At 48.6% G+C, this 10,653-nt stretch overlaps 1 protein-coding gene across 2 annotated transcripts in view; it reads right to left on the reverse strand.

Annotated features, from left to right (window-relative positions):
* UNC5A (unc-5 netrin receptor A) overlaps window positions 1–10,237 on the reverse strand; it is a 110,274-nt gene extending 100,037 nt beyond the window's left edge. Inside the window, exon 1 of one of the 2 annotated variants that reach the window (XM_072989955.2) lies at window positions 9,811–10,237. In XM_072989955.2, coding sequence (XP_072846056.2) covers window positions 9,811–10,111 — 301 coding nt within the window. In that variant the 5' untranslated portion in view covers window positions 10,112–10,237. The remainder of the gene's footprint in view (window positions 1–9,810) is intronic. The other variant, XM_072989956.2, reaches the window with a different exon arrangement.
* Between the last annotated feature and the right edge of the window lie 416 nt (window positions 10,238–10,653).

Consider the following 10,653-nt stretch of genomic DNA (forward strand, 5'->3'; position numbering starts at 1 on the left):
GAAAGAATTCAGAGTGGAACTACATGTTCAGAATTATCACATGGTAACTCCTTTCCTGAGAGCACTCCACTTCAGAATGGTAGTGTGTGTGTATCATACAAACCTCTCTGCCTGTGAGGAAAATATGGCATGTCAGGACTGAGCTGGGAAAGTTGGTCTTTAAATGAAATTTTCTGTGTAGTTTTTGTAAATCATCATCAACAATATCATCATCATCAGTTAACATTTTGGATTTAGAAAAATATATAATATATATTGCTCACAGCATTGCTTGATACATATCTTATTATGTAGGGACGGGTGGCTTGGGACTGATAAAAGAATGAGATAAAACTTGGAAAATTCCACTTAAAATGTCCTTTAAAAAGACTTTAAAAGTAAGTGGAAAATGTCACTTTTTAGGCACACCTTATCCCCATTCATTGTATTATTTTTTAAATGTAACTTCACTCCATTCTTAGGCCTTCTTTCTGCAACTCATTAAAAGTAACCACTTTACTTGTTGCTCATTATGTCCATATTTTATATCAGGGAGAATTCTACCATTGTCTTCTTCCTAATTTGTTAATGAAACAGAACAGAGGCAGTAGACCTCTGAATGATACTAGTTGCACTGGGACAAACAACAGAGAAGTGATACTGCCTCCCAGTTCTGCTTCTCTCTTTCCCAGAGTCATCCCAGAAATGCCACTACCTGACTGATCAGCACTCTTCTTATGCTTGTTCTTATGCCCTTCATGTCCTGTGTACAGAGAGATTTCTTGGAAGCTGGGGGGGGGGGATGGGGGGGACCCATTCAAACACAGTACTGCCCTTCTCCATTCTCCAGAAGTTGTTAGGTTCCAGGGATCTACACTACCGAATATTTCTGAATGTAAGGTGGAATAATTGACTGATGCTCAGCTCAGACACTTGAGCAATGGGCTCGAGGTAGAATTAATTTGACAAAAATAGTTCCTCCTCTTATAATGGTGTGATGGTGTGTGTCCGTGTGTGTGTTACAAAACAGGTGCCATTGTACAGTTTAGGTCAGAAGTGGTATCAGTCCTTAATATTTGGTTTCAATAAGAAAATGTTCACCAGTTGCAGGTTGTCTGCTGGTCTGAATACAAGGCGAGGCAGGGAAGGCCTAGAATCCTCAGTAAATTTCATCACTAAGTTTGAGAAAATGACACAGAGTTTAGTGAAGAGAATGAGAAAAGAATGTATAGAATAACATGGTGAACCATTCACCAGCCCAAGAACTGCAGGGCCACAGCTACCATAGCTCAGGTATGGATGGTTTCAACATGTCATTATATTCAGTCTTCTTACACAGCAATTTTCCACACTTTGATTCTGAGATGGTTGATTAATAACTGCCCCGAGTTTGGGGGCTGGGAGTCATAGGGAATCTTCATGATGGCCTGCCTGCTTGGGCTACCCGAGTTTCCGGAATCACAGTCAGAGAACCTTGGACTGATGTGGTAAGGTTATTTTGACACTCTTATGTTCATATATACATAGTGAGGAGAATGTCTGTTGTGGGACAGCAGAGAAGGCTAGCCCAAAACAAGAGGGAGAGTGCCTCACCCACTGGGGCAAGTGAGGCACTCTCCCCCCCCCCCCCACAATACAGGAGTGGTGTAGAAACAAAACTTTCTGGAAGGATTTAGTAACAGCCCTGGGTGCAGCCTGGGATTAAAGAAGGTCCTTCAGCTTTATATCTAACTAGAATCAGTGGAAAGGTCCCTAGTCCTGGAGACGTGACCTGTGTGGGTCATTATGGTCAGGAGGAGAGAGCACATGAAAACCCCCAGCCTGCTTTTGAGGTCATATTATCGAGCATACACGAATCTTAGGATGTCTTATAGCTCAGCCTCCAACGTAAAGCATTGCTGTAGCTACGTGACCAGAGTGTATCTGGTCTGGTGGTGCTGCAGTGGAGTAGACAATTTATGGAGCAGGCTCCAGCTTGAATACAAGACTAAATTGCACCAGCAAGTAGCAAGCGTTCTGTCCTCTTCAGACAGACACCAGAAGTTGTCAAGAGCAGACACTGTAGCTCCCACTATAGGAGGAAAGCATCGGATAATATGGGATCAATCCATGTGAGTAGCCCTGCCCGTGTGCTTGTGATACTCTCTGCCTCTCTCTTTCTCTCCATCCCCTTCTCTCTCTCTCTCTCTCTCTCACTCACTCACTCTCTCTCTCACACACACACAGACACATGCCCACATCTGCAATAACTGATATGGGCTCAGGCTCATATTATGGGAAGGGGGAGCTGAGAAGGTGGCATGGGAGGGGGGGAGTCTTAAAGTGCCCCCTCCTGGTGCTCTCTGTGAACTGCAGTAAGGAAGAAGGTGGGAAGCAGGTCCTCATTCAAATCCTGGAAGGACAGATGAGAAAACTGTAACATTGGAGGCGTCTGCTGCGAGTTTCTGCATACGCTGGGCCAAAGAGTCTTCTTCAAACATTTTTTTTTTCAGAAGAGTCTTGCCACGCAGCTTCTGGAAGTGTTAGTCTGCTTTTAGCCCCGCTTCTCACTATTGATCTCTCTGGTTTCAAGAGGAAGAGCCGAGCCCTTTGGTCTCCTTCCTGCTTCTTTATGCTTCTGACGGAAGGTGAGGGAGGCAACTGACTCCTGCACGAGCCTACAAGAGCCCCCAAACAGCTGGAAGCAAGCCCCCTAGCCGAGCCGATGCCGCCGCCCCCCCCCCCCAGTCGCCAGGCTGGTGTTTCGCACACTGCTGGGAACAGGGGAATAATGAGAGATCTTACACCTGCCTTGTTCTGCCATAAGGAGCTATTGTGAAGGAAGGCTTCCTTGCATAAAGGGACTGCAGGGCTGGCAATTCTCTAGCCAAATTGTTCCAGTGGTTACTTTCTCTCTCTTTTCATCCGTGCTAAAGAGGGTACAGCTTATCTGCACCTAATTTCTTGTCTGAATTTGTCTGCCTTCAGCTTTCAGCCGGGGGCTCTCCTTCTGCCTTTGTCTGCGGCATTAAAGCGCCGGCTGCCGTCAGAAATCTCTCTCCGTACCATGTAGGCACTTAGAGATTGCGATCAAGTCACCCTTTACCCTTCTCTGGGAGAGACGAAACAGATCGACCTGTTTTGGTAAGACAAGGCTGCCAGCCCTCAAGCCATTCGTACGCCTCTCCTCATACCTCCTCTGATTTATCAACACTTTATTTCTTTTCTCTTCCTTCTTTTAACAAAACGCTTTTGCCCCCCAGTAAAAGCATAGCTCTGGATGCAATGTCTAGCCACGGTCTCTTTTCGTTACCCGGGAAAGGAGCCGCGCCGCCGCCGCCGCCTTCTCCCTGTTGCGCTGGCCCCTGCTTACTACAGGAGACTGTTTACAAGATCACACAACACGAGCCCTCCACACACACCCCCCCGAGCAGATTTGACCGCTTTATAATCACAATGTTTGAAGAAGGGCGAAAGGGGGGGGGGAAGCGGGCTCCCGTTCCCTCCCTTGACGTCTGTTCCAAACGGTGATCCCAGAAAAGAATGGTTGATTGCAATACCTGTTGAGGACTATAAGGAACGCGCTGGGTTAATTAGTCCAGAATCAAAGAGACCGATTAGCTGGAGACCGGAAGAACAACGCGTCTCGGTAAGATGCATCGAAAGGGAAGGGGGGGTTGCGGGTGGGAGTGAGAAGGAACCCATCAACTTGCTCGGCTTTAGTCCCTGCAGTTATGCAAACAAAAGGATGGCTACCGCATGTTAAGTACAGTCTTGGGAAGACGTGCGGAAAAGTGATTGTGATCCATTTTCATAATGGTGATTAATTTGGAAGGGTGCTGATGATTTATTTCGAATTTTTAAGAACCTGACATTTTGTGAATGGCCCTTACATTCCCTGTCCCCACCCCACCCCCAGCTCCGGAAAGCCCTGGTAAAGCAAGACCAGGCTTTGCTTTCTTCTCTTCTTTGTGCACTTGTTAAACAAGAATGGTCACACTCCATTCTCAGTCAGACTGAACAGTGGCCAATTCTCTCTCCGTCTGGTTTTTTTTTAAGGGGGAGACAGAAGGGTCACATACGGGTGCTTCACCAAAATTGCTTTTCTGCTGGCTGGAAGAAAGGACTGAGATGATGTTCCAAAACACGGGAACCCATCTACCACAGCAATGTCCCATTCAAAACAAAAACAACAAGAAGCACCCTTATTATTGGGTGTCTTCCTACCTCTTCTACCAGAATGCTACAGGATAAATGCATTTCTCACACAATTGGCTCTACACCCTCCTACACAAAAAACCACAATGGATCTTGTGGCATCTTAAGGACTATTTTTTGAATTGACATAAGATTTCATGTACTGCAGCCCGTTTTATCAGATTACCCAAGCAGACAGATATTTATAAACATCCTTGGATGGGAGGGGTACTAAAAAGCAAGCATTAACAATTATCTGGCATCATCATAACTAAAACAAAAGAAAAAAGACTAATGGCTTCCGTGGACAGGTCCATTTCCTGAGACCTGAAGAAGTGGACTTGCTCATGAAAGCTCACACTAAAATACAGGAAGTCTTTAAGGTGCCACAATGTTTTTGTCTTCTTTATTTTTTATTTTCATTTTGTTTTCCTCTGAAATACTAGCACAAACTAACTCAGCTACCTATTCAAAACCTAAACCACAACTAAAGTTTCCAAAGGCTTCCAAGTGTGATGTGGCTAAAGCAACACACCAGGATTCAGGAGATCTGGGTTCATATCTGTTCTAGGCCATGGATACTTGTTAAGGCAAGGGTGGTATGGGGTGGCACTGGTAAAGCCCTTCCATAAATATCTCATACACCTTAAAAACCCTATTAGAGTCACTTCAAAGTGGTTGTGATTTGATGGCACATGACAAACAAAGTGGCCAGAAATGGCTTTTGGCTGCAATTGGGACACCTGCAGTTTACCTTTGATCCCAACGGCATGGAGAAAAGAAGATCTGGTCCCATACCTGCAAATGCTGCTGCATGTGGAATGCAAGCTTTGCACTAGGCCTTGTTCATTCAATTCACAGATGCCGATACAATGGATACAAAGGGCTGTGGAGGGGGAGCTTGTGTGCTTTAACCAATGTTCCTTGAGCTTTCATTCCCTGCCCAAGTCCAAGGCCTTCCTCCCATGTTTTCTACCTGAGCTGTTGGAATTCCCAGCATGGCTATCTGTAGTTGATACTGTTCCTCATGTACACTGATGGGCCCTTGGTTCACAGCCTCTAAATAATCATTCCATTGTGTTGAGATCTGTATGATTTGGGGATATGAGTGCCTGGCCCCCAGGAACTTTGCCTCCAGCTCTCCAACCCTTTGCTTCCCCCCCCCCCGCAACTGCTTCTAGAATGTCTCCTTCTTTCTGTGCCCACCCAAAGAGGGGAGGCTGTCACGCCCCTTAGTAGGATGAATGAGAAAATATGTTCACTCCAGTCCTGCCTTCCTGGGCAGTGAGCAATTTGTATAGGATCATGTCTTTATTTATTTGCTGTATGTACATTCCTCTTTTCTCCAAGGAGTGTAAGTCAGTGCATGTGATCCCTCTACTCATTTTTATCCCCACAATAATTCTGTTGGGAAAGTTTGTCTGGGAGACCATAATGGGCTCCCTGACTGTGGGACTATGACTTTATAGAACAGGACACTCTCTGTATTTTGTGGATTATAGTTCCCATCAGCCCCAGCCAGCACAATCCAATGAGTAGGCTGGTGGGAGTTGTATTCTACAACTTGTGGAGGGTGATCCTTTGGATAAGGCTGGATTATAGCAAGGAACTGTCTGCAAAGCATTTCTGTTAATGCCACCAGATGTCACTTATTTTTAAATGACTTGGTGTTTATTAAAGGTTTTGTGTTCCTTCAGTACAGATGAAGATTCAGTACAAATCAAGTGTCGTGAACAGGCTGCTGTCCCCTTTTATTCAGGATGGTACACTTCTGCAGAATACAAATTTCATCTGTTTCTGGTGAGTCCTTTGTCTGGTTTGTATTGGTTCTTTGACATTTGCATCTGGCAACCATATTCTTTCCTCCTGCCTATCAGAAGAAGTTGGACATTATCTCTTCTTACCCAACATGTGGTCAACTTAGGGAAGGGAAGAGAAGGCTGTGCTGTGGCTCCACCTGAGTCCAGGCAAGCAGACAATGCCTTGTTATGTCTGACTACTGGCAGCCAGATAGGATGAGTATATCGTAATCAAGAAACATTGCAGTAACAAGACAATTGAATTACAGGATCCAGATTTTCTTCTCTACCCCCACAGTGGCTGGCTTCCTATGTGCTACCACATGTGCAGGTCAGAGACATCTTTTGTCTTCAGCAGTTGCCTTGTGACACTCTCCATCCACCCTGAAACTGCCAAGCTGATCCACCTTCAGCCATGTGCAAAGGGACCCTTTTCCCAAAGCCCACAACAACACATCAGATCAATATATATACGTTGCTCCTTAATATTCATTAACCAAACTGCTAATGATCAGGGCAATTTGAAAGCGGCAAATAGGCGGCCACTTCAATATGTGATTGTGATTTAAGTGTGGATTTTAGTTCGTTTAAGTGACTGTATAAGGAATAAATAATTTAGAGATGCCTCGGCAAAGTTACAAATGTACTATTGCATGAGCTTCTGTGGATAACAGTAGACTGCATCAGAAGCACGAATCACCAGAATTTCAGGCATTTGGTACAGTGCAAGTGGTTGTGGGGATGGGGATACCAGATACGAAGATCAGAAGGAAATTAAATGCAAAAAGTGCTGGGCATAACAATCACATTATTCTGAGTAGCACTTTGTGCATCTGATGAAATGGGCTAGAGACCACAAAAGCTGGTGCTACATGACATGTGTTCGTATACTCATGGTGCCACAGGACTTTCTGTTGTTTTTGCTACAACAGCTGCTCCTTTGCAAGCTATGCATGGCATGGCAATCCTTCTGAATTATCATACAGAGGCATGACACTGAATCACGTATAGTCAGTGACAGGGCCATCAGATCCACAAGAACCCTTTGTTCCCTTCTCTGTACCACCATCAGGAATGGACCTCCTGACTCTGAGACCACCAGTGGAAATTTGAACTGAAGGTTATATTGGTTCTAGTGAGCCAGCAAGGAAAGCCTTGAGAGAAAAGTTGGGGCAAGTGCATATGAGATGGGAGGAAAACTGGGGGAAAGGGGAAAAGCAATTGTGAGCTTTGAAAGGAGAGGCCTGGAGAAGTCTGGATTGCAGAGATGGAAAGGAAGCAGTCAAGGGATTTGGCAAAGCTTGTTCCACCCCCCACCCACCCCCACACAATGTGCCCAGCAATGGCTGGCACTGTGGCTCTTAGAATAGCGCAAGAACTTGAGTGGGGCAGGGAGGGGAGAGCTAGTTGTCTCAGACTCCTGTGGACTGGGAGAAACACAAAGCAAGCCATCTGAACTCTGGGATTATCTGGTCCACCATTCTCTGTGCCCATGGGCCAACCTGGGGCAGGCATTGTGTCCTGACAATGAGTCCAACCCACAGTCTGCAGGCAGGTGGAGCCCCCACCACTTTCATCAGGGATCCTCTCCCTTACACGGGGGCCCCCTTTTGTGCTATATTTGCCCAGGCTGACAGATTTGCCCCCTGCTTGGCGTGAGAGTTGGCTGACTCCTTGTAAGCTGGCGTTGAGATCAGTGGGAAGGGGACGAAAAAACAAAAGAGTATCCAGTTCTACTTCTCAGCACTGCCAGGTCGAGGTCGTCAGCCTTCAAAGCAGCCTGTGGCATGTGCAGATTTTAAAAGAAACACTGTTCAGTTGCATGGGGAGGGGAGACTGTATAATTGGGGGTGGATGCTCTATAGAGAGGGCATGTTCCTCACTGCCTCACATTGCCCCTATGGATAGAAGACAAACTGCAGGACTCTGGGGCATGCAAGTATGTGGCCAAGAAGAACTGGAGGCATGTTTCCTAGAGAAGATTTGCTAGTAACAGAACTCTAGATGCCTGGAAGTGCGGTGTTGTTTGTGAAAATGAGGTTGCTTTTGCAATCCCCTTGCAAAAGCATGATCTTATTTTATTTGCATGTGTGTGAATGTCTCTGTGGACATCATGTGTGCATATGAACCTCTTTTAGAGGCTTAAATCTCTGGGTTGGTGGCCAGATTCACAGTCCTTACATTTTTAAAGGAATCCTTTCAATCCTCAAGAGGCCCTACAAAACATGGGTGCCTGTGTCTTTGGTGCATTATGACGGAGTGACTGGGGTTGTCATTTGGAAATCCTTATGGTGATGGGATCCTAAGTCTAAGAGCAATTTTGGGGGACAGCTGTGTGTCAGGTTAATTTCTCAAGGGCCCCTCAACAGAAAATAGTGATGGCAAACCAAGGAGAGTCCATCTCACTCTGGTTCTGTACTCTGCTACCGACCTGTCAGTTGACCTTGGCAAAGTCTCTACGGCATTGGGCCTCTGTTCATTACTTCTGCTTTGGAAAGAAAAGCCCTGCCGGGCCTTACTGGGATTGGGCAACTGCATGGCCTGTTTGTTCAAAGCTTGACTTCTGTTGTGATCAGTAAACTGAATTCAAGACCAGTCTGGCTTTGGCAAAGATAGGGGTGTCACTGTTGGTGAGGAAGGAGAAGCACTTGTCAGCCAGCTCTATAAATACCCCTGTCAGCCTCGTCATATGCATGCCCCCACACTGATGACACCTTTTTCTCACATTGGCATTCCTCTCCTTGGCTCAAGATCAGCCAGACACAGCTACACTGTCAGGCCCTGGGACCAAATGAAAGCCTCACCTTGGGGTCTCCATCAGAGGGCCAGGCTGGATGTGTCAATAATTGGGACCCTGAACTTCCCCCTGTCCTCACCACAACAGAAGCTTTCCTCACCAATCACTGGACACAACTCTATTCCGAGTTGTCTAGGTCTCATTTTCATACTGGTCGCCTGCAGAAGGTTCTTGGTTCATCTACTGAGACCAGGACAGCTAAATCAAAATCTGCTTTGCATCCTTCCTAGAAAATTCTCCGGTCACCTTGTCCATAGAAGATCTGAGAGACAAGACCCTAGCACTGCCGTGCCCTGCTGAAGCCAAGAGAAGCAGCAGTCCACAAAACACAGCAGGACCACAGGAAAGTGGGCACAGCAGACACAACCCTTTCCAGCCCTTTGCAGTTCTCATTTTTGACTCAGTCAAAAGACATGAGCAATGGGCAGAAACACAAGTGAAATCTCAGGACGGAGTCCTGGAAGAGGATGGCTCTGCAGCAACAGCAGAAGCAACAGTCTTCTTGGCAGTGCCCAGGCAGCAGGTCGCACAAACGCAGTTCCACATGGCATGCAGCCCAGTGGTTCCTTTAGGGGGTGCAACCAGGCTGGAAAGTTTGCTGCTACACTTTGTGTGATGCCAAGTGCTTCCTGTCGCGTCCAGGCTTCCTACAGAGCTCAACGCCCCACCACCACCACGCCACATACACAACTGCTGCTCAAGCTCCTTGCTTCCACAGAACACATCCTGTGCCCGGTCCTATGACGATGCCACCTGGCAGAGCAAGTCCACCACCTCCGCCAAGCCCAGCGACATCCTCTGCCTCCCCTGCTAACCCCCACATTCTCCTGTGCCCTCTTCCCCTCCCCATGAATCTTGTGCCCCCCACTGGGCGCCGCAATCCCAGTCAAGCCTCTCCCAGCCTCCCTCTTTGGGAGCCAGTACACTTCCCCGCTTCTCGTCGAGGAAAACTTTAAGAACCGAGGAGCGCAAGGAAAGAGACGCTGCTGTCGGAAGAGACCGCGACCGCCGCCGCCGCCGCCGCCGCCGCCGCGCGTGAAAGACACCGCTCTGACTCACCGTTGGGATGAATGTGGCTGGTGAGGAGGGTGCCAGCCAGCAGGACATGCCACAGCCCCGTGCCCACGCGGGCACCCGCTCCGAGCTGCTGCCATAAAGCCATTCCTGGGCAGGAAAGAAGAGGATCGCGGCGGGGACCGGACGGAGCAGGACAGGAGCCGGCCCGCAGGGGGCGAGGGGTTGGGAGCGAAGCGGGGGGAGGGCGGGCGGGGGGGCAGAGAGGGGCTGTCCCAGCTGGAGTCCGCTCCGCTCCGCGCTGCTGCTGCTGCTGCTGCAACAACTCAGGGCACCTCGGGGGCATTCAGCACCCCAGCGCGCCGCGGGCTCACCACATGCTCCATCTGCCGCTGCCGCTGCTCATGGCCGGTTGGATAGACCTGCCGCTGGCTCTGCCTCCGCCGCAGCCGCCGGGGCTTCAAAGGAGGCGCGGACGAAGGTGGGGGGCGGCGGGTGCAGCAGGGGGCTCGATCCGGCAGCCAGCACTGGATTGCTGCGCCGGTAGCCGCATAGACCCTCGAGCCGGCCGGTCACCGCGGCGCGACTGTAAGTCTGCGTGTGCGTGTGTAGCCGAGCGTTCCCGTGTGTGTGTGTGTGTGTGTGTGTGTCTGTCTGTCTGTCTCCCGCTCGCCCTCCGCATATGTGTATGTGTGTGCGCGCGTGTGTGTGCGTGCGCGCGTCTGTCTGTGTGTCTCCCTCCTTCCCACTGCCAGGCAAGCGCTGAGCTGGCTGCGAGCACCTTGTCCGCGGCAATGCAGAAGAGAAAGAAGAAAGAGCCAGCGAGGGGCTGCAAAACCCGGACTGGAATCCGCCACGGGAAGGGACCGAGCAACAGCTGGTTCCAGA

Source organism: Pogona vitticeps, chromosome 2, assembly GCF_051106095.1.
Source record: "Pogona vitticeps strain Pit_001003342236 chromosome 2, PviZW2.1, whole genome shotgun sequence".
NCBI lineage: Eukaryota > Metazoa > Chordata > Lepidosauria > Squamata > Agamidae > Pogona > Pogona vitticeps.